Source organism: Canis aureus, chromosome 11 (genome assembly GCF_053574225.1).
Source record: "Canis aureus isolate CA01 chromosome 11, VMU_Caureus_v.1.0, whole genome shotgun sequence".
Taxonomy (NCBI): Eukaryota; Metazoa; Chordata; class Mammalia; order Carnivora; family Canidae; genus Canis; species Canis aureus.
This window is the reverse complement of record NC_135621.1, coordinates 64,115,078-64,140,268: the sequence shown is the minus strand read 5'-3', so window position 1 is coordinate 64,140,268 and position 25,191 is coordinate 64,115,078. Positions and strand designations below refer to the sequence as shown.

The window sequence follows — 25,191 nt, the reverse complement described above, 5'->3', positions numbered from 1 at the left end:
CCTAAGGGAAAATGGGTGTGCGCATGCTCCCAACAGCCCCTTCCTAACTGGAGATGGGTTGTGCAGACTCAGGAACCTGTGTGCCCACAGACTCTCCACAATGAGTCGAAAGTGTTCGCTGCTGATGTAAAAGTATTTTCAATGGAGTTGCAGACAGAGGTGCGATTAGGGTGGATTTTAAGAGTGAACAAGAATCAGGAGAAGCAGCAGGTGTATCTCAGTGGCCTTCAAACTAGGCTAAAGACTTTCCTAAAAATGCTCTTCCTGAGAGCATGCCTGTGTTGTGGGCAACACAGCTTTCCCACTGCAGCTTTCACATCACCTTTCTCCCTTTTTACAAAAGAAAGGCATTGCTCTCTTCCTCCTCCTCTAACGATGGCGCATTGTCCCAGGGTGTCAAAATGTCCAGTGAGGATGAGCAGCAGGGCAGGTCAAAACATTGGTATGGAACTGAGAGAGCAGTAACTCCAAGAAACTATTTTTGAAATCCTGATGTTTTCTTATTCTTTGCTTTCAACCAGATTGAAGGAGAACCTAGTTGTCAGTCTGCAGATGATAATGTGATGATAGGTCACACAATGTCAGTTTTGGCATTCAGAGCCCAAAGAAATGACTAATATTGCTATAACAAAATCTCTTCTACTTCTGTCTACTTAGTTATGTGAAGAAGTTTCTTATCACATATAAATGAAAAACCAGGATATTATTGATGCTGAGCCCCGTCATTCTGAGCAATGAGTTATCCTCAAGAATTAAAGCCAATTGAAAAAAGTCCATTCATTTCATTAAGATAGCATTTCCAATAAAATTTTACTTTAATGTGATTTTTATCAGTTGTATATTAATATTATAATAAATCCACAAGTCATTAACTTTTAGAGACTTCTGGTCATAGGAAAAATTTTAATTTCAAGTACTTTTCTTTTTCAGAGATGTATGATAGGGTAAATGAATAAAAGACTTTGAAGCATAAAATATATTATATTAGGATAAATTTTTGTGAGGGAAATGATTTAGAACTAGGAGTTAAAGTAGAAAAGGAATGATGTAAAATTTGTAGAAGACTTAGTGGATGATGAGTATCAAGTTCTATTTAGATTTATTTTAAATAAAAGATTAAAGATTGATGGGACTGTTAAAACACAAATATTTACAATATTCTGGAAATTACAGCTTTTGCAACTATTTAAACAACATAAAAATTTTTAATGTTAACTTAAAATGTGCCAAGAAAGTACATAACTTTACAAAATTCTAGGGTGTAGTAAGCAATAGACTTTGAAGACTACTACTAAGGAGCTGTCCTTTCAAGCTTGGCTGTGACAGAGGATACGGAAATAGGAGAGTAGCTGAAGGATAAATGTAGGGTCAAGAGAGAGATGTTATAAAGCATGAGATTACGCATGCTTATGGATGGGAGTGTAAGGGAGGAAAACTTCTTTACTCTTTAGCATCTCCAGCTGGGTCCAAGAATTAAACTGATGTAAAACAGATTAGCAGGAGAAAGGCATACAAGTTTTATTTTCACATGTTCATGTGGGCCTTCACAAGAGAATGAAGGCCAAAAGAAGCGACCAGACCAGAAAGCTCTTAAGAATACATTTGGGAAGAAATGACAAGGAGTTTGGGCAACAAGCAGAAAATTGTAGGAAAGTGACTAGGAGTTAATGGGGGGAGAGGCAGCAAAACTAGTGGAAGGAGAGTCACTTTAGTAAGTTGGTAGAGATGTGTGTCAACATGGATTCCCAGTCTCTGGTGATAAGGCTGCTTTCTTCTCTGTTACAGGGAGGGTATCTTTCTCATGGAAGTTTTATGTCCTGTTTTTAAGTAGATAAAGCTTGGTCGGAGAGCCTTTCCTGCATCTGCTGTTTTTCAAGTGCCTTCAGCTCAAAATAAAATGTCAAGGTGGCATTGGTTGGGGTAGCATGTTCTGAACTCCCTCAGGAGTGATCTGTTAGAGCTGATGCAGGAGAAGGAGTGAAGTTCTTAGGAAAGTGAGAGACAAAGCCATCCAGAGCAGAGGCAGAGTGGCTGACCAGTCAACTTTGGTACAAGATGAAAAGGAGAGGGTGGCTGCAGGTGTAGGTAAATCATAGACATGGTGGAAGGAGATGAAATAGTCTACCTTTTTTTGATAGGAAAATGGAATGAAATAGGGCATCAGCTGAGAGGGGTGTGGGCTGTGAGAAGTGAGTGGTTACAAAATGTTAAAAAGCAGAAGACGAATGTATGCAAGCCTAAGCTTATCTGAAATCTACATTTATAAACTTCACAGACCACCAAATGTTTTTGCTTTACAGAAAGGAATAGTAGTTAAGGTGATTCAAGGTGTTCTTACCTAGAAAAAAAATTAAAATGAAAAAAATTTTAAAGATTTTAAAAATTTATTTATTCATAAGAGACAGAGAGAGGGGGTTGGGGCAGAGGGAGAAGCAGGCTCCATGCAGGGAGCCCGACTTGGGACTGGATCCTGGGTCTCCAGGATCAGGCTCTGGGCCGAAGGTGGCGCTAAACTGCTGAGCCACCCGGGCTGCCCTAAAATGAAATTTTTTCCTATTATCCAACCTTGTAAAAATATTATGACCATTTTCATTTGGCTTTAACATCTTGAAATACCTCACAAATCTCAAAAAGTCATTAATGTTTGATATATATTGTCACCTCTGAGTCTGAAAAACTATCCTGGAATACCAGAGAATCATCACTGCCATTTAGCCACTGTTTTCACATACTTTATATCAATTTGAGAAAAAGTATGGCAGTCACATATGTCAAAGAATGGTAAAGGGCACCTGGTGGCTTAGTGGTTGAGTGTCTGCATTTGGCTCAGGTCGAGTCCTGTATTGGGCTCCCTGTGGAAACCTGCTTCTCTCTCTGCCGTCTGCCTCTCTGTGTCTCTCATGAATAGATAAATGAGGTCTTAAAAAAAAATAAAAGAATGATAAAAATCTTGTTATACCAGAAGTAAATATGGATGAAAATTTATTTAAAAACTCTCCTAAAAGTGCTTTGCTAAAACCAAATTTGCTTTGGTTTCTTCACTGAAGTCTTAGAGTGGTTTTGAATATTTAAAAAATCGTAATGGGGGCACCTGGGTGGCTCAGTGGTTGAGCCTTTGGCTCAGGTAATGATCCTGGGGTCCTGGGATCAAGCAAGCGCTGCATCAGTCTCACCATAAGGAGCCTGCTTCTCTCTCTGCCTCTCTCTCTGTGTTTCTCATAAATAAATAAAATCTAAAAAAAAAATTGTATTGGTTTTTGTAAAAACAATAGATTTTTGTCAAAACTGGTCACTTGACAGCAATTATATTTCCTTAGTTATTAACACATCTACAACGTAAAAAATAGAATACTGAAAAATAGAGCTACTTATGTTTAAAACTGTAATCTTGCCATAGGAATACATTCAATACCTTATATCTCAGGAGCTCTCTCCTAAACACCAACTGATTAAAATATAAACTTCCAAAAAAAAAAATAAAATAAAACATAAACTTCCTTTTTCATGATGTAGACTTTTTATCTAAAATACTAAATCAATAGCAAGGAAGAGCATAAAAGGCTTTCTTTAAAAACAAAACTGAAAAACACTCTACAAATACTCCTACTAGCTGAATCCTGAATTTCAGATCCTCCATTTAAGTAGGAAATAAAAAAAAAACCCCAAATACCTTGTTATCTAAATTGATTTGTTCCTAGATCTCAACTAGTCAATAGCAGGAATTTGGATAGCAAAGAAACGATTACAAAATTTACTTGAGTTTCTGGATCTTGAGTTTGGATAGCAAAAGATGCCTTGAGCATTTTTCTCCACACATATACACAATGTGGTTATGACCACTTTATCAGAACCAATATGCATCATGCTTTTTCTTTCTCCTCCCTCATCCCCCAAATCTTGTCAATCATGTCCTGCAAGGTAGCATCTCCTAACTCAAATCTACTTTTCTCCATCATTCTCATTTATTCCAACAGTGTCCTAATGGTCTCCCTGCAAATCATGTTATTCTTCAATCCATTCTTTACACAGTAACCAGAGAAAAGATTCTAGAAACTTTCATCATGGCTCTGCCCCATTTAACATCCTTCAGTGGCTCACCATTCCCTTTAGGATCAAGACCTAGCTCTCCAGAGCCTCAACCCACACCTTTTTCTGCTACCTCCACTCTATTCCAAGCACATTAAACTTGCACTTATCTTTTCCAGAGAGAGCTGCATCCTCTTACCTTCAGTGTTTTATGTATGCTGTCTCTCCTTCCTGGAACAGTGTCATCCCAGTTGTGGGAAGAGCTCCTACCTCAACTTTCAGGCTAACATGTTATTTTCTTTGGAGAGTCTTCTCCTGGCCTCTCTTTCCACTACCCAAAGTGTAGATTAGTGGTTTCTTCTCTGAATTCCTTTTGGACCCTCTGCTTCCCCTAGCAGAACAGTTTACTCTGTGATGCATCTTATCCATACCTCCCTAAACTCACTAGGAGCATAGTTACTATCACCAGCTCTTAGCACAGTATCTGGCACACGATATATACTTGATAAATCCTGATGAAGAAATAAACAAATATTTTCAATAAAATTAGTATCACCCAGTCCACAAACTCAAATACTCATAATACATTTATTTTTTCCAAACAATTGCTTAATTACTCACAAGCCCTTTTAGCAGAAAGCCCATTATTTCCCACTGTGGAAAATTCCACCCATACATTGCCCAGATACCCCAACATTGGCCAGATACCCCAACATTGCCCAGATACCCACCCCAACATTGCCCAGATACCCCAACAGATAACCTATTCAGTCTATAGCAGGTTCTGTTGTCTTCTTATTTGGAGTCTGATCACTGGCTAATGCAATAGTTTCTCATTATCTCACATTGTCGATTTTGGAGACTGTTCCCACTCAACCCAAAGGACAATGTTTGTCCACTGCTTACTGATGATGCCTTTGCTTATCTATATCCCTGCAGGGAGGTAAGCCCTTTGAGGGATGACAAGCTAAGCTTGTCAAGGATGTTCCACAGTTGGCCTCCCAGGGACCCACTTACAGCAATCAACCACAGCAGATCACACACAGCCTTGGAGGGCTGGGTCAGGATAATAGTGTATCTGGATTCCAGAATCTCATTTCTTAATTTTTCTCCAATGAGAACTAGTTTCCAAAAAATGAGGCAGTTTTTTGTTCGGTTTGTTTATATCAAGACAGAAAAAGTTTGGCTATGTCTTCCTTCCAGGATGAGCAGAATCCATGTCCTTCTAAATAAGGCTTCCTGGGGCACCTGGGTGGCTCAGTTGGTTGAGTGTCTGCCTTTGGCTCAGGGTGTGATCCCAGGATCACACAGTCCCTGCAGGGAGCCTGCTTCTCCCTGCCTATGTCTCTGCCTCTCTCTCGGTCTCTCCTGAATAAGTAAGTAAAATCTTGAAAAATATTAATAATAATTTAAAAATCTTTAAAAAAATAAATAAATAAGGCTTCCCTCAGTCAATCTCTATCCTAGCCTGTGCTGTGAAAGAAAGGAAAAATACAAATTTGATCTTTAACAGAGCACCTTTCTGGTAGGGCACCCTAGTTTGTCAAGAAAGAAGAGACTGGCTTAGAAAGACACTGATCTAGGGCACCTGGGTGGCTCAGTGGTTGAGCATCTGCCTTTGGCTCAGGTCATGATCCCAGGGTCCTGGGATTGAGTCCCGCATTGGGCTCCCCACAGGAAGCCTGCTTCTCCCTCTGCCTATATCTCTGCCTTTCTCTGCGGGTCTCTCAGGAATCAAAAAATAAAATCTTAAAAAAAAAAAAAAGAAAGACACTGACTCATTTGGAAGTTTGGGAATTTGAGTATATCCTAACTTTGCAACCAACTAATTGGTTGACTTTAGCCTCCCTATGTCTCAATTTCACCAGCTGAAAAAACAAACAGACTCTTTAAGATCCTTTCCAGATCTTTAGAATTCTATACTTTCAGTATTTTTTAAAATCTATTTTGTTGGGATGCCTGGGTGGCTCAGTGGTTGTGCATCTGCCTTCTGCTCAGGTCATGATCCCGAGGTCCTGGGATCGAGTCCCACATCAGAATCCTGGCGGGGAGCCTGCTTCTCCCTCTGTCTATGTCTTGGCCTCTGTGTGTGTGTCTCTCATGAATGGATAAATAAATAAAATCTTTAAAAAAAATCTATTTTGTTGAAAGACACCTGGCTGCCTCAGTCAATAGAGCATGTAGCTGTTGGTCATGGGGTTATGAGTTCAAGTCACACAGAGATTACTTAAAAATAAAATCTTAAAAAATAAGTAAAATTGTGGTAAAACATACATAACAAAAAATATGGAATGCATCCTAATGTGAGTCAACCTTGCACAGGGTCATGCTAATTTCTGTATAATTCCAGTTTTCACGTAGGCACTGCCAGAACAAGCACAATATGGAAAGACCTCTTGTGTATCTGGGTTCTTTTGTTTTTGTATGGCATGATGTTTTTGTTACTTCTATTGCATGTTCAAAATATTTTAAATCAGGACGCCTGGCTGGTTTAGCGCCTGCCTTCAGCGTAGGGCGTGATCCTGGAGTCCCAGGATCAAGTCCTGCATCAGGTTCCCTGCATGGAGCCTGCTTCTCCCTCTGCCTATGTCTCTGTCTGTGTATCTCTCATGAATAAATAAATAAATACTTTAAAAATATTTTAAATCTATTTTAAAGCAAATTATGTTCCTACACTGGATAATTTTTAAAAATATTATTCATATATTAAAAAGTTAAATAGGAGAGAACCTGGGTGGCTCAGTCGGTTAAGTGTCTGACACTGATTTTGGCTCAGAATATGATCTCAGGGTTGTGAGATGGAGCCCTGTGTCAGGCTCCATGTGTTTAAGATTTCCCTTCTTTCTCCCTCTGCCTCCCAGCCCCGCTTCCCTCACACACACTCTCTCGTAAAAACAGTTACATAAATTTCAGTAATTTCTTAATTTTATATGGTGTCTGTTTATTAGCCAAAGACAAAAAAAAAAAAAAAAAAAGCATCCCTTGTTACTATTTTCAGAATCAATTGATTTCACAAGTAAGTATGTAATGGTGATCCATGTAAAGATGATATCAGAACAGGGCAGGCAGCAGGTCATGGCAACCAAGGACAGCATTGGTAAGGGTGGCAGGGGCCACCTAGTGGGGTCAGGGGATTGGCTCATACAGGGAATTAAGAAATAAGTAAATATGTTTCATGGTAGCCAGATTTATCACTGACTGGGAAGGAAGATATAAAAACAAAAAAGGAGATGGTAGCCAGATTTATCACTGACTGGGAAGGGAGATATAAAAACAAAAAAGGAGAAAATTAGAATGAATCTTGTAGTATTAAATTGGATTTGGAATTACCAATATGAATTAATAGTTTACAATATAGGTAGATAGTGATACAGATATAGAAGTTAAGATACATACTTACACTTCCTAGCTCTGTCTACAGAGTGAGCCTGGAAGCAGAAACATCAAGGTACAAATGAACACATCTAGACTATGATATTGGTTTTTAAATACCTTTCTTCATTAAAAGGAACCAATGTTCCTTGAATAAATAGCTAATTCCAGAGGGGAACAGGGTAAATACAAGTTAAGCTTAGAACATCCTGTGCCAGGAAGTATGGAAGTCCTCAAAAACAAACAAAACAAAACAAAAAACAATGAGGCCCTGTCAAGAAGACATAGGATCTGGTTGAAGGGGTTCCCATTGGCCAAATCTGAGATAATTATAATATCATAATAATAATTACACATTATAACCCATTTAATTAAATAGAATTTATGATATGAACAAGTGAATAAAGTACGGGGAGAAGAGACAGCTTTTTCTTACAGTAGAACAGAATTAGGAAGAAAAAACCCATTTGGCAATTATCATGGTAATAATTAATTCAAGAAAGAATGAATCATCAATGGATTCTAATACCAGTAGATAAAAATCAGATGAGAATGAGATATTTGTATAGTTTCAAAGTATTTCCACATAAAATATTTATTAATTACAAAGATGAAAATAACTATGGAGATCATGAACTGAGCAGAAGGCAAGATGCTTAATGGACTGAGCCACCAACGCACCCCACCAGCCCAAGACTTTCATTAGTTTGTTTCCCTCTCTCATTTCTCACTGTAGCAGCTTTGTCCTTCTCTCTTGGTTCTCCTCACAATTGCAATATGGTTTCAGCAGCTCCAAGCATAATGTTCTGAGATTAAAGTATCCGATAGCTTCAAGGAAAAGAAGAGTATATCTCTTATTCATGCCTATTTTTATTTTATTCATTTGTTTACTTGTTAAGTAAACTCTCAGCGGGGCTTGAACTCATGACCCTGAGATCAAGAGTCACATGCTCTACTGACTGAGCCGGCCAGGCACCTCCATGCCTGTTTTCAAACATCAGAGAAAAATTTCCCAGAACCTCTACAACAGATATTTTCTCACTTCTCATTATCCATAATCGTGTGCCCATTCGTAAATAAACCACTGGTAAGGAAGATAAATCACCATTAGTTTAGACTCTACAAAACTCATCTTCTAGGACTAGTGAAGGGCCAGCTTTCCTTAAAAACGTTGGACTACTTAATACCTAAACAAAATTAGCAAAGAAGTTAGGGAATGGCTGCTGGGTAAGCAACCAAAATTATCTGCTATTATGCTTCTTAATAGAGTTGAATAATCTTTAAATATTTCTTTAAATATCTCTATTTTCAAGTATACAGGAAAGTTAAAAGAATATACACTATATATTATAATTTTATGAACTTGCTTCACAACATTCAGGTATTCAGGTATTTGATTTTTCTGGACCTAATTACAATAAGTTAAAACCTCCACTCAGTCCACTCACCCCTTTGATTCACATAAATCTCAGTGCTGGCTTCCCTGACATATAATTCATTTGTCTGGTCATTGGCCTGCTTCCCAAGCTCAGCATTCACTGAGATGTATGCACACCTCCATCTGATCATCAACCATGTGGTCCAGTAGAGACCACGGTCTAGTTTGAAGGGAATGGGAAACAGTGACAAGATGAAAATGTACTTCCCACGTACATTGACTCTAAACATTGAAAACAAAAACTCCAATGTTTACATTATTATGATTACGTAAATATTGTTCACTGAAGCTCCAAATACTTTTCTGTGATTGTACTTTCTTATCCCTCGTTCCAGTGCATAATTGAAAGATCTCCTTCATGTCTCTCCTCTGGGGCCCTTGTGTTTTGGGTAACCACACCTTCCTTTTCCTTTATGAGTCTATTATATCCACAACTTCCTGAGAAAGTATGTGTGGGAGGTAAACTATGAGTCACGGACTGATTACACTCTGCTGTCACACTTGAAGTTTAACAATTATAGAATGCCAGGTTCATGCCATTTCTTTCTTTCTTTCTTTCTTTCTTTCTTTCTTTCTTTCTTTCTTTCTTTCTTTCTTTCTTTCCTTTCTTTTTCTTTCTTTTCTTTCTTTCTCTCTTTCCTTCTTTTCCTCTTTCTTTCTTTCTTTCTTTCTTTCTTTCTTTCTTTCTTTCTTTTCTTTCTTTCTTCTCTTTCCTCCCCCCCCCCCCGTTTTTTTAGAGATTTTATTTATTTATTTATTCTTGAGAGACACAGAGAGAGGCAGAGACATAGGCAGGGAGAGAAGCAGGCTCCTTGCCGGGAGCATGATGCGGAACTTGATCCCAGGACCCTGGGATGACAACCTGAGCCAAAGGCAGACACAACCACTGATCGACCCAGATGCCCCCATCCCTATATTTTGAATTTAAAATTTAACCTGATTCTTTTTCTTTTGTGGAGGTTTCTAGGATCTTCTCTTTATCTATGGCAGTGTGAATTTCACAATGATATATCTTGTTTTTGTTTCTTTGGCATCACTTTTGTTTTTTATTATAAAAAAACACAAGAGGTTTGTTTTTGAGAGAGAAAGAGAGAGAGAGAGAGAGGCAGATGGAGAGGGAGAGAGAATCCTAAGCAGACACCACTCCCAGTGCAGAGCCTGATGTGGGGTTCCATCTCATGACCCTAAGATCATGACTTGAGCTGAAATCAAGGGTTGGATGCTTAACTGACTGAGCCTCCCAGGTGCCCCAAAATGAAATTATTAATATAAGACAACTCAGAACCAGGGTGAGGTATCAAACTCATATGCTAAAATTCCAAAAGCAGAATACCATTAAATGTGAAACACATGATAAGACTGTCAATATATACATAGCACATACAGAGATCTGCCTGCAGTCACTGCTTAATCTTTAAATACATTTCACTGATACAAAAATATGCAATTAAATTTCTACTCTTCAAAAAAAATAAATTTCTACTCTTCAGTTGTCCTTTTCTTGATATATATTTAAGGAGTATTAAAGATATGAACAAAATGCATCAAAGTGAGAGTCTGCTAAGCACTCTCTGCTTTACTCTGAACAACTGTGCACTATACCTTGAGAAAAACTTGTAGCCCATTTCTAGCTAAGACTGTGGAAGACTCTTCTAATTCTTTTTCAGTCAATTTATTTTTTTAATAATTTGAGAGAAAAATACAAAAATAGCTCAGGAACCAAATCACATTTTTATAATATCAAGTTCATTATAAAAATGAGCTTCATTATTGATTCTATAATACTTCAAAGAGTATATATATTATTCACATGTCCTTTTCTGAATGTTATCCATTTTTGCATTACAAGCTAAGGCTCCTTACTTATGATATTATTATATGTCCAAATCCAATTCTGAGGGCAGCAGAGCAAGTTGATGGCAAATATGTATTCCCAAGACTTAAGTCTTCACCAAACCTTTCACTAGCTTGGAATTCTATGGGTTGGGAGGGTAGGAGGGAATCAATTATAATTTTAAATCTCATCATCAGTGAGATTTTTTTTAAGCTGTTTTTTTTTTTGAAAAACCTAATAAAATATATTAACCTCTGACAAAATTTATTAAGAAAGAGAGAAGGCAATAGGGAATATTAATTAGAAATGAAAAGGATCCACGAATGGAGGAATAGGTGTGGCCATGTGATTGAGGTGAAAGCAATTCAATGTGAGCAAATGTCATGTGCTCTACAACCAGGCCTGTCCCATAAGAATATCTCACATGTAGGGTACCTGGATGGTTCAGTGGTAGAGCATCTGCCTTTGGCTCAGGTTGTGACCCTGGGGTCCTGGAATCAAATCCCACATCTGGCTCCCCACAAGGAGCCTGCTTCTCCCTCTGCCTATGTCTCTGCCTGTCTCTGGGTCTTTCATGAATAAATAAATAAAATCTTTAAAAAAAATTAAAAAATAAATAAAACTAACAACAACAAAAAAGAATATCTCACATGTAAACCTCCGCTTTTTCACTTCTCTGGACTTGCAATAGATAAGCATTGGCTACTTAGAAGCGATGTTTTGAAGAGGGTAGAACCAGAAGATGATAAGAATGTGGGTCTTGAAATTACCAATAAAGGAAGCTACCTATCAACAAGAAACATCTATTTGGATTTTATTCAAATGAAAGGTAAACTTCTGTGTTTGAACAATTTTTGGGTTTGCAGTTAGCATTACCTTAAACTAGAAATTAGTAAATGATAAACATAGTATCTCAAATTAGTGGAGGAAAGATGTCTATTAGTACACGTGCTTATTATTATTTTTTTTAAAGTAGATTCATACCCTGCATGGAGTCCAAAGTTGGGCTTGAACTCATGACCCTGAGATCAGGACCTGAGCTGAGATCAGGAATCAGATGCTTAACCGACTGAGCCATGTAGGCGCCCCTCAATACTTGTGGTTATTGATACCATGGGTAACTGGGTAGTCATTTGAAAAGAAAACCGAAGTTAGATCTATACTTCATAAATTATACCATGATAACTTTTAAATGGATTAAGTCTTAGATGGGCAAAATAAAATCATGCAAGTTGTAGGAGAAAACACACGAGCATTTTTTATAGCTTTAAATATATAAAGTCTTTCTAAATATGACTCAAAATTTAAAATCATGAAAGATTAGATTGGTAAATTTGAGTAGCTTAACACAAAACTCTCTGATGGCCAAAAGACACCATATACCAAGTGAAAATACAAATGATAAATAGGTAAATTATTTGTAATTCATATTGGGCAAAAAGCTACTATCCTTACTACATAAAGAACTCTGAAATTGATAAGAAGACCCTAGCAATACAATGAAAAAATGGGCAAAAAATGTGGGCAGTCACTGCAAAATAAATAAGATATATGAAAGATGTTCAACTCCTCTAAAAGAAAAGAAATCTGAGCTAAAATTATACTGTGATACCATTTTTCACCTATTAGATTGTCAAAAATTCAAATGTTTGACAATACTCTGTGAGGCTATAATGAAAACAGGTATTTTAACACATTACTGATGAAACTGTTAGATGTACATTTGAAGAATAATTTGACAACAGCAAAGTATTAAACTTTTGACCCAGGGACTCTACTTTGAGAAAGTTATCCTGCAGATGTACTTGCATGTGAGCAAAGTGATGCATGCATTATAGCTATTCACTGCATATTATTTGTAACACGAGGTTGGAAACTACCCAAATGTGTATCAACAGAGGGCTGGTTAAATAAATTATGGTACATCTATTCAATGAGATGTGACACAATTGTTAAAAAGAATGAAGAAGCTCTCTATGAGCTCTATGGAAATGCCACAGTCTGGAATAAGATACTTATAATGCATATAAGCATAAAGGATTGTATCCTTCAGAATATAAAGAAATCCTACAACATCAATTTTTAAAAACTCAATAGAAAAATGGGCAAAGGATGTGGCACCTGGGTGGGTCAGTAGGTTAAGCATCAGACTCTTGATGTTGGCTCAGGTCATGATCTCAGGGTCATGAGATCAAGCCCCGTGTTGGGCTCTGCGCTGAGTGTGAAGCCTGCTTGAGATTCTCTCTCTCCCTCTCTCTCTGCCCCATCCCACTTGCATTGTCTCTCAGAAAAGAAGAGAGAGAGGGAAAAAAAGAAAAATGGGCAAAGTATATAACAGGCAATCTTCAAAAAAGGAAACAAAAATGGCCATAAAAATGTGAATGTATGCTCAATCTCAGTAATAATAGGGGCATAAAAATAAAAATAACAAGACAACATTTCATATTCTCACTGGGCTTGTAAAAACTAGTCTTTCAGTATTGTGGTAACAATTCACAAATATTCAGACCCTAATGTAGAAGTGGGAGATCTTTGAAGTTAGGTGTGGTCACAGATGGCTTATTTTGGCCAATTAAATGTGAGCAGAATTGATGTGTGTCACTTCTGTGCAGAAACTTCAGCAGCCAGAGTGTAAGCCCTTTAGTTCCCCCTGCCTCCTAGAAGCTTGTGTCAGGTTGGAGGCCCTGCTACCCATATCCCTGAGTGACTCTAAGGAATAGAGCTTCCCTACTGACCCACACTGTACTTGTAGCATGAGCAAGAAATAAGATTTGAATTAAGCCACTGAGATTCTGTGGTTGTTGGTTACTGTGGCACGATTTAGTTATCCTGACTGATATAGTCTTAATGCTTGGTGAGGAAATGGAACAAGAACTCTCCTATACTGCTGGTAGGAATGTACGCTGGCATAGCAACTGTGGAGAAAAGTTTAGAAATGTTAGTGGACACTAAGGTTATTTTCAGTTTTTCTTTTAAAATAATGCTGCAATTAAAACTTTCTTTTTGCTATTAAAACTTTTGATCATTATCCTTGTGCACACATGAGTTGAAGAGTATGCATGTTGTCAACTTGACCAAGCTTTCTTTTTTTTAAAAAAAGATTTATTTATTTATTTATTCATGATAGACAGAGAGAGAGAGAGAGAGAGAGAGAGAGAGAGAGAGTCAGGGACACAGGCAGAGGGAGAAGCAGGCTCCATGCACCGGGGAGCCCGATGTGGAACTCGATCCTGGGACTCCAGGATCGCGTCCTGGGCCAAAGGCAGGCGCCAAACCACTAAGCCACCCAGGGATCCCCTTGACCAAACTTTCTAAACTTTACTCAACACCAAGAATTAAGATCTTGTTCATATTACTTAAACATTTTCCCCCTCTCAATTTTTTAGAATTATTGTAGACTTCTAAATGCTTGTAGAACCTGCAGAATAAATATACAAGAGCATACCTATGAGATTAGGCAATTTTGGCACTGAAGAAGGGCATCAACTTTAAGCTTTATCTGAAAAGTAATATTCCTTGTTCTTTTTCTGTTTTTCTTCCTTTCTCTCATTTGCCTTCTAGGATTCCTTATGTACTTTACCTATAATTTCCCTTGTTAGTTATTTTTCCAATATTCTGTTTCCTTCTACAAACAATATACACATGAACACTTGGTAAGGAGGCAAAGTATAAAGTTTAATGTGCAATTTAATTTAAGCTATGGTTTCCTTGTACTTTTAGTGCCACCTTATGGCAGTGCTCTGGTGTCAGAATCTATACTTTCCTGATTTTTTTTTAATGCTTCCAAACACATTTGTGGCTGAGATTTACAGTGTTAGTCATTTTCATCTTAGGGCTCCTGGCTGGCTCAGTGAGTGGAACATGAGACTCTTGATTTTGGGGTTGTAAGTTTGAGCCCCACATTGGGTATAGAGATAACTTAAATATGAAATATTAAAAAAATAAATAAAGTTAGATAGATAGATAGATAGATAGATAGATAGATAGATAGATAGATAGATAGATATCGTGTCATATAGTATGGTTTTCAAACCATCTGACAGTCTGCTATGGTGACTCTAGGCCTACCTGCTCCAGAACCACTGTTAGAAAGTCTTTAACATTGATCCAACAGACAAAGCTAGATGTCATTTAACAAATATTCAGTTCCACTACTTATTACTTATTGGGAAAAAAGTCTACTTCTTCCATGACTATATGCCTACTTATGGTTAGAAGAATGAATACACTTTAGAATATATAAATAAATGCACTTTGGAGATCCCACCAAGAACTCCTGTTTGTTCCTGATGTAAAATAATTTTGACAGTTGCCTACATCTCTTGTTCAAGTTTTCTCTTAATTTTTATTTTATTTATTTATTTGTTTTTTTGTTTTGTTTTTTTGTTTGTTTGTTTGTTTGTTTTTAAGGATTTTTTTATTTACTAGAGAGAGAGCAAGAGTGAACAAGTGGTAGGGGCAGAGAGTGAGGGAGAGAGACTCTCAAGCAGACTCCATGCTGAGCGTGGAATCTGATGCGGGGCTCACTCTCAGGACCCTGAGACCATGACCTGAACCAAGCTGAAACAAAGAGTTAGACATCCAATTAACTGTGCCACCCAGGTGCCCCTCTCTTAACTTTTAAATTCTCATAATTTTCATGATCAATACCTTCTGGTTGGCTTTTTTTTATTTGGGAAAATATACTAACCACAGACCAGCATAGAGTCTAAAACAACCAACAGCTATACCTGCCATTCAAAATTAATAGATAGGGGGACACCTGCATGGCTCAACGGTCAAGCATCTGCCTTTGGCTCAGGGTGTGATCCTGGAGTCCCAGGATCAAGTCCCACATCAGGCTTTCTTCATGGAGCCACCTCCTCCCTCTGCCTGAGTCTCTGCCTCTCTCTCTATGTCTTTCATGAATGAATAAATAAAATATTGAAAAAATTAATAGATGGGAAGATGGCAGAGTAGGAGGACCCTAAGCTCACTTCATTAATGGGTACAACCGGATAACACTCACATAAGTGTAAATAACCCAGAAAGCAACCCAAAGTCTGGCAGAACAAATTCTACAACTAAAGGTAGAGAAGAGGCCACACCAAGAAGGTGGTGAGGGTGGAGATGTGGGGGGACCTAAATGAGTCACAGGAGGGAAGGAGAGTGCCCTGGGCATGAAGAAGGGAGAGAAACAGACCTTCACCTGGGGAAGACAAATGCCCACAACATTTGGCTTTGAAAACTAGAGGGGCCAAGTTTCTTGAGTTCTTACAACCAGTAGGGCATAAACCTGGAATTTAAAATATCAGTGTGCTCAGCAATGACAGAACAGAGGAAGCCAAGTTCCCACCCTTAAAGAGACAGCACAAGAAGCAGCCCATAGAGATATAGCATAGGAGCAGTAGTTTGAAAAATGCCTGGTGTATGTGGGAGGCAGAGCTATTTACAATAAATGAAAATGGAGTAAATAGTAGGCTAGTGGAAGCAGAAAAGCAAGTAAGTGACCCGGAGGGCAGGATAATGGAAAGTAATCAAGCTGAGCAGGTGAGGGAAAAAATTTGCAAAATGAGAATAGACTCGAGGAACTTAGTCACTCCATCAAGTGTAATAACATTCACATTATAAGGATCTAAGAAGAAAAAGAGAAAAGAGGACACAACATTTCTTTGAAGAAATAATAGCTGAAAACTTTGCTAATCTGCGGAAGGAAACAGATATCCACATCCAGGAAGCACAGAGATTCCTCAACAAAATCAACCCAAGGAGGTCCACACCAAGCCATATTGTTATTAAAATGGTAAAAGTAGTGATAGAAAGAGAGTTTTTAAAGAAAAAAAAAAAAGACAATTGCATACATGGGAAACTCATAAGGCTATCAGTGGGATTTTCCATAGAAACTTTGCAAGCCAAAAGGAAGTGCCATGATATATTCAAAATGCTGAAAGGAAAAAAAAATCTGAAGTCACAAGAACTCTATCCAGCAAGGCCATCATTCAGAATAGAAGGAGATAGAGTTTCACAGGCACACCAAAGCTAAAGGAGTTCATGACCACTAAACCAGCCCTGCAAGAAGTATTAAAAGGGACTGTTGGAGTGGAAAGGAAAAACCATAAGTAGGGATGAGAAAAGTAGGAAGCACAGAAGCAATAAAAATATGTCTATAAAAATCAGTCAAGGAACTTACAAAATAAAAGGATGTAAAGTATGACATCATGTACATAAAACGTGGGGTGGAGAGGAGTAAAGAATGAGTTCAAACTTAAGCAACCATCCACTTAATATAGACTGCTATATCCAGAAGATGTTATGCACAAACCTAATGGTAGTCACACATCAAAAACCAGTCATAGATATGCCAAAAATAAAGAGAAAAGAATCCAAGTATATCACTAAAGAGAGCCAGTGAACTGTGAGAGAAGAGAGCAGGAGAAGAAGGATCAGAGAAAAAAACAAACAAACAAACAAAAAAACAACCACAAAACAAGTAACAAAAGGGCAAATACATACCTATTAATAATTATTATGAATGAAAATGGACTAAATGCTCCAATTAAAAGACATAAGGTGACAGAATAGATAAAAAAAAAAAAAACAAACTAGCACACCCATTTGTATGCTGCCTACAAGAGACTTATTTCAGACCTAAATACACACGCAGATTGAGAGTGAGGGGATGAAGAAACATCTATCATGCAAATGGATGCATACAAAAGAAAGCCAGGGTAGCAATACTTACACTGGACAAAATACACTTTAAAATAGACTGTAACAAGGGACAAAGAAGGACACTATATAATAATAAACAGGACAATCAAACAAGAAGATATAATCATTGTAAATATTTATGCATCCAACATAGGAGTACCCAAATAATAAAACAGTTAATAACAACATAAATGAACTAATTGACAGTAATACAATAATAGTAGGGGAATTTAACACTCCACTTAACTCAATTAATAGATCATCCAAATGAGGTCAGTAAGGAAACAGTGGCTTTGAACTGGACTAGATGGACTTAACAGGTATAGCTAGAACATTCCATCCTAAAACAGCATAATACACATTCTTTTCAAGTTCATATGGAACATTCTCCAGAAGAGACCACATATTAGGCTACAAAACACATCTCAACAAATTCAAAAAGATCAAAGTCATACCATGCATCTTTTCTGGCTACCACACCATGAAACTAGAAATCAACCACAAGAAAAAATTTCTGGAAAGAGCAAAAATACATGGAGGTTAGATAACAGCAACTAAACAATGAATGGCTCAACTAGGAAATAAAAAAAATATATCAAAAATTACATGGAGAGAAATGAAAATGAAAACACAATAGTCCAGGGGCACCTGGGTGGCTTAGTTGGTTAAGCATCTGCATTTGGCTCAGGCCATGATCCCTGGGTCCTGGAATCAAGCCCCACATCAGGCTCCCTGCTCATTCTCCTTATCCCACTGCCCATCCTTCCTGCTCATTCTCTCTCTCTTAAATAAATAAATAAAATCTAAGAAGAAGAGGCAGGAGAAGGAGAAGGAGAAGGAGAGGAGAAGGAGGAGAAGGAGAAGGAGAAGGAGGAGAAGAAGAAGAAGAAGAAGAAGAAGTAGAAGACGAAGACGATGATGACACAATAGTCCAAAATCTTTGGGATGCAGCAAATGCAATTCTAAGAGGGAAGTTGATAGCAATACAGACCTACCTCAAAAGCAAGAAAAATCTTAAGTAAACAACCCAACCTTACACCTAAAGCTAGAAAAAGAAGAATGAACAAAACCCCAAACCAGCAGAAGGAAGATAATAATAAAGATTAGAACAGAAACCAGGAGCTGGATCTTTAAAAAGATCAACAAAATTGGGACATCTGTGTGGCTCAGTGGTTGAGCCTCTGCTTTTAGCTCAGGGAGTGATGCCCGGATCCGGGATGGAGTCCCGCATTGGGCAGCCTGTGAGGAGCCTGCTTCACCCTCTGCCTGTGTCTCTGCCTCTGTGTGTGTGTGTCTCTCATGAATAAACTAATAAATCTTTAAAAAAACCAACAAAACTGATAAACTCTAGCCAGACTCATAAGAAGAGAGAGAGAGAAAGTACAGAGGACTCAAACAAAATCAGAGATGAAAGGGGAAATAACCTACACCATGGAAAAAGAAAGGATTACAAGAGAATATTATAAAAAATAATATGCCAACAAATTGGACAACCTACAAACATAGAACCTACCAAAACTGAAAACAGGAAGAAACAAATTTGAATAAAATGATTACCAGCAATGAAATTGAATCAGTGACTGAAAACCTCCTAATAGGGACACCTAGGTGGCTCAGATGGTTAAGCATCTGCCTTCAGTGCAGGTCATGATCTCCAGGTCCTGGGACTGGGCCCCATGATGGGCTCCCCACTCAGCGGGAAGTCTGCTTCTTCTTTTCCCTCTGCCTCTCCCCCCACTCATGCTCTCTCTCTGTCTCAAATGAATAAATAAAATCTTAAAAAACAAAACAAAACAAAACAACTCCTAACAAACTAAAGTCCAAGACCAGATGGCTTCACAAGTGAATTCTACCAAACACTTTTTTTAAAAAATTTTTATTTATTTATTTTAAAGATTTTATTCATTCATTCACAGAGACAGAGAGAGAGAGGGAGGCAGAGACACAGGCAGAGGGAGAAGCAGGCTCCATGCAGGGAGCCCAAGGTGGGACTTGATCCTGGGTCTCCAGGATCACACCCTGGGCTGCAGGCGGCTAAACTGCTGTGCCACTGAGGCTGCCCTTTTTTTATTTTTTAAAAAAGATTTTATTTATTTATTCATGAGAGACACACAGAGAGAGGCAGAGACATAGGCAGAGAAGCAGGCTCCATGCAGGGAGCCTGCTGTGGGATTTGGTCTAGGATCATGCCCTGGGCCGAAGGCAGGCGCTCAACTCCTGGGCCACCCAGGCATCCCTCTACCAAACATTTAAAGAAGAGTTAATATTTATTCTTCTCAAACTATTCCAAAAAATAGAAAAGGAAGGAAATTTTCCAATTTTATTTTATTAGACCAGCATTACTCTGATACCAAAACCAGATAAAGACTCTAAAGATAAAGAGAACTATAGGGTAATATCTCTGGTGAATATAGATGCAAAAACCCTCAACAAAATATTAGCAAGCCGAATCCAACAATACATTAAAAAAAATCATTCATCACGATCACCTGGAATTCCCCGATTGCAAATCAATCATTGCGATACATCAGATCAATAAGAGGAAGGATAAAAACCATTTGATCATTTTGATAGATGCAGAAAAAGGATTTGACAAAGTACAACATCCGTTCATGATGAAGTCCCTCAACAAACTAGGTTTAGAGGGAATATACCTCAACATAATAAAAGCCTTATATGAGAAACCCATAGCTAACATCATACTCAATGGGAGACAACTAAGGGCTTTCCCCTAAGGTCAGGAAAAAGACAAGGATGTCTACTCTCACCACTTATTCAATGCAGTATTGGAAGTCCTCACCACTACAATCAAACAACAAAAAAATAAATTAAAGGCATCCAAATTGGTAAGGAAGAAGTAAAACTTTACTATTTGCAGATGACAGGATACTATACATAGAAAACACTAAAGACTCTAACAAAAAACTACTAGAACTTATACATGAATTCAGGAAGGTCCCAGGATACAAAATCAACATAGAGAAATTCATTGCATTTCTATACACTAATAATGACATAGCAGAAAGTGGAATTAAGAAAACAGTCCCATTTACAATTGCACCAAAAATAATAAAATATCTAAGAATAAACTTAACAAAGAGGTGAAAGACCTGTACTCAGAAAACTATAAAAGAAGTTTATAGTTTTATAGTTATATTGATGAAAGAAGTTGAAGATAACACAGATATTCCATACTCATGCATTGGAAAAACAAATATTGTTAAAATGTCTGTAGTACCTAAAGCAATCTATAGAATTAAGGCAATCTTTATCAAAGTACCAACAGCATTTTTCTTAGAGGTGGAACAAACAATCCTAAAGTTTGTATGGAACCACAGAGACCTCAAATAGCCAAAGCAATCTTGAAAAAAGAAAAAAAAAAAAAAACCACACAAATCTGGAGGTATCATAATTTCAGACTTCAAGTTATATTACAAAGCTGTAGTAATCAAAACAGTATGGTACTGGTACAACAACAGACCATAGATCAATGGAACAGAATAGAAAGCCCAAAAATAAACTCACAATCATATGGCCAATTAAACTTTGACAAAGGAGGCAAGAATATACGATGGGGAAAAAGCCAGTCTCTTCAACAAATGGTGTTGGGAAAACTGGACAGCTATATGCAACAGAATGAAACTGGAGCACTTTCTTACACCACACACAAAAATTAACTCAAAGTGGAGTAAGGATCTAATTGTGAGAACCAAAACCATAAAAATCCTAGAAAAGAGCACAGGTAGTAATTTCTCTGCCATGGGCTCTTATAACATCTTTCCAGACAGATCTCCTGAGGCAAGGGAAACAAAAGCAAAAACAAACTACTGGGACCATATCAAAACAAAAAGCTTCTGCATAGCAAAGTAAACAATCAATGAAACACAAAGACAACCTACTGAATGGAAGAAGATATTTGGAAATGATATATCTGACAGAGGCATAGTATCCAAAATATATAAAGAACATATACAACTCAACACCAAAAAAATTAATTCTTTTGAAAATGGGCAAAAGACATGAACAGACATTTCCCCAAAGGAGACATACACATGGCCAAGAGACACATGAAACAATGTTCAACATCACTCACCATCAGGGAAGTGCAAATCAAAACCACAATGAGATATTACCTCATACCTGTCAGAACAGCTAAAATACAAAACACAACAAAAACAAGATTATATATTAACAACAATACTGGAATTAAAAAAAAAAAGAATAGGGCAGCCGGGTGGCCCAGTGGTTTAGCGCTGCCTTCAGCCCAGGGCCTGATCCTGGAGACCCAGGATGGAGTCCCACATTGGGCTCCCTGCAGGGAGCCTGCTTCTCCCTCTGCCTGTGTCTCTGCCTCTCTCTCTGTGTCTCTCATGGATAAATAAATAAAATCTTTTTTTTAAATAAATAAAATCTTAAAAAAAATAAAATAAATTTTAAAAAAGAATAGATGGAAATTTATAATACTGAGGTTGTTTGGGCTCATCCTACAACAATATGTTGATTAGAATCATAAGAAAAAAATGAGGATCCATGCTTACTCTGGCATTTTAAAATGTAAGAACGGTGCTTGAGACACTGGGCACCTACATCAAAGGGAACAAATAAAACAGAAATTGTTTATACTGGTGGGAAAAAGTTAAAAAACGTGAACACTGCCATGTTTGTTTCAAATATTTTATATATATATATATATATATATATATATATATACATGTAGATATATGTATATATGTATACATATAAAAAATAACTTATTAACAGAGCATAAGAGTTGGTTGTGGAGTCAAGACCAACAAAAAAAGGCAGTGAGAACATCTGACTGCTAAACTGTGGCAATGTTGGGAGTGCAATACAATTTAGAAAAGAGAGTTTGGCAGGGTCACGGAGGAGGTGAATTCTGAGCAGGGACTTGAAACAAGGGAAAAGTTCCCGTGGGAAGCAAAACACAAAAGAGCAATCTAGGTTGGGGAAAAACATGAACCAAGGTCAAAAAAGCAAGTACAATGTGCTTATTTCTAAAAGTCATGGGGCACCTGGGTGGCTCAGTGGTTGAGCATCTACCTTTGGCTCAGGTCATGATCCCAGGGTCCTGGGATCGAGTCTTCCGTTAGGCTCCCTGTGGGGAGCCTGCTTCTTCCTCTATGGCTCTGCCTCTGCGTCTCTCATGAATAAATAAAATCTTAAAAAATAAATAAATAAAAGTCCTTCATGTGACCTAATAATAATGCCTGGCATCTTTCAAGCACTTACTATATGTTAGGCCTCATTCTGCGTGCTTTACCTGTATATATTACCTCATTTAACACAGCAATACTGTCATCAAGAGCACCCTGTTCAGATCATTCTTTTCTGTTGCCCTTAGACAAGTTGCCATCTCTGGGTCTCAGTTTTTCCATCTGTAGAAAAAGCGGAAAATAGATTGTCCTGTGCATGGCTATATGCAGACGCACAAGAAGAGATTACGTAGAAAATGATATACCTAATTAGGATAAGTTGAAGGATAAATCATACTGTGTTTTTTGGTTTTGTTCATTTTGAGGTTTTTGTTTTGGTTTTTTGAGGAACTGCCAGACTGTTTTCCAAAGTGGCTACACCATTTTGAATTCTCATCAGCAGTCTATGAGCATACCAATTTCACCACATTTTCTGCAACATGTTACTTGGCTCCTTTTTGGGTATAGCCATTCTACTGAGTGTCAAGTAGAATCCCATTGTGGTTTTGATTTGATTTGCAATGCCCTGAGGGCTAATGATGTTGAGCATCTTTTCAAGTGCTATTGACTATTTATCTTCTTTGGAGAAACGTCTATTCAAATCTTTTATCATTTTAAAAACTGGTTGTCTTTTTAATGTTGAGTTGTAAATGTTCTTTGTATATTCTGGATATAAGTCCCTTATCAGACATATGATTCATAAATATTTTCTCCCATTCTATGGGCTTTTTACTTTCTTGATTGTATCCATTCAAGCACAAATGTTTTTAATTTTGAGTAAATGCAATTTGTCTATTTTTTCTTTTGTTGTTTGTGCTTTTAGTGTCTTATCTAAGTATCCATTGCCGGGCAGCCCCGGTGGCGCAGCGGTTTAGCACCGCCTGCAGCCCAGGGCGTGATACTGGAAACCCTGGATCAAGTCCCACGTCGGGTTCCCTTCATGGAGCCTGCTTCAACCTCTGCCTGTGTCTCTGCCTCTCATTCTCTCTCTGTGTTTCTATGAATAAATAAATAAAATCTTAAAAAAAAAATAAGCAATTAGCAAGATTTAAAAAAAAAAAAAAAGTATCCATTGCCAAATCCAAGGTTATGAAGATTTGCTTGTGTGTTTTCTTACAAGTTTTATAGTTTTGGTTCTTACATCTAGATTTTTGATCCATTTTGAGTCAACTTTTTGTACTTAGTAGGAGGTAAGGATCCAACTTGATTCTTTTACATGAGGCTATCCGCTTGTCCCAGCATCATTTGTAGAAAAGACTATTCCTTCCCAATTGAATGGTCTTGGCACTGCTGTTGAAATTAATTTGCCACAGACACGTGAGTTTATTTCTTGACTCTCAGTTTTGTTCTGTTGTTCTGTCTCTCCTTATGATGGTATTACAATGTCTTGATTACCATAGCTTTGTAGTAAGGTTTAATAACAGAAAATGTGGATCTTTTGGTTCTTTTTCAAAATTGTTTTGGCTGTTCTGGGTCTCTTGAGTTTCCACATGAATGGAAAGTGGAAATGAATGGAAAGAAATTAGCCTATCAACTTCTACAAAAAAGCCAACTGAGATCCTGATAGGAATTGTGGTAAATCTGTAGATCAATTATTAACATCTTAACAATATTAAGTCTTCTGATCCATGGACATAGATGTCTTTACATTTATTTAGCTCTTAATTTCTTTCAATGATATTTTATAGTTTACAGCATATATTTTTCCTTTAAAATTAAAAAAGTTTACAAATTTATTCCTTTTTTTGCTACTGGAAAGGGAATTGTTTAATTTATTTTTCAGGTTTTTCACTGCCAGGGTATAGAAATGAATCTATTTTTGTATATTGATATTGATTTTATATCCTAAAATCTGGCTGAATTCAATCGTATGTTCTATTGGGTTTTTTTAGTGGATTTCTTAGGATTTTCTACATACAAGGTAATTTCTTTTGTGAATAGATGAAGTTTTACTTCCAATTTGGATGCATTTAATTCCATTTCCTGGCATGGCAAATTGCAAATAAACAAAAAATCACCAAAATATCAAGTAATAATGTCAGATATGTTCAGAAATAAGCTATGATGATGTGATGAGAGTGACTTCAGTAACTACTTTAGATTGGGCACAATGTCTCCCGTGAGGAAATGACATGTAAGCCAACACCTCAAATATAAGAGCCTTCTAGATAGTCGGAACAGCAAACATGAAGGCACTGAAAGGTGAGAATGAGCTTATTTTTTGGAGGACAGGTAGACAATGTGACAGGAATGTAGCAAGCAGGAGGTTAAAAGAGGTCGGGAGGCACCTAGGGGCTAGGCCATGTAAGACTTTGTAAACCTGAGCGATGGAGGTTGTATTTTAATCTAGGCTTGATCGGGTGTACTGCTGGAGTGTTGGGCAGGGAGTGATGCAATCTAATCCACATTTCAAAATCACTATAGTTGCTTTGTGAATAACAGGTTAGAATGGAAGCCAGAGAATTACTTAGGGGGCTACTGTGGCACTTCATGTAAAATATGTTAATGACTTGATAATGGAGATGGAGAGAAGCAAACAGACATAGGGTATGTATGTGACTTCCTGTCAAACTGGATGTAGGGAGTGAAGGAGGGAGAATTAAGGAATAATTGCTGAA

General features: G+C 37.5%; 1 protein-coding gene, 1 long non-coding RNA gene and 1 pseudogene across 2 annotated transcripts in view; 1 reads left to right on the top strand and 2 right to left on the bottom strand.

Moving 5' to 3' along the window:
- Positions 1-22,676, bottom strand: part of C11H2orf74 (chromosome 11 C2orf74 homolog) — a 32,093-nt gene extending 9,417 nt beyond the window's left edge. Inside the window, exon 1 of the mRNA XM_077915542.1 lies at positions 22,655-22,676. Coding sequence (XP_077771668.1) covers positions 22,655-22,659 — 5 coding nt within the window. The 5' untranslated portion in view covers positions 22,660-22,676. The remainder of the gene's footprint in view (positions 1-22,654) is intronic.
- LOC144324224 (uncharacterized) overlaps positions 1-25,191 on the top strand; it is a 34,901-nt gene that overhangs the window by 6,824 nt on the left and 2,886 nt on the right. The window lies entirely within an intron of this gene.
- On the bottom strand, positions 6,307-6,406 carry LOC144324468 (U6 spliceosomal RNA; annotated as a pseudogene).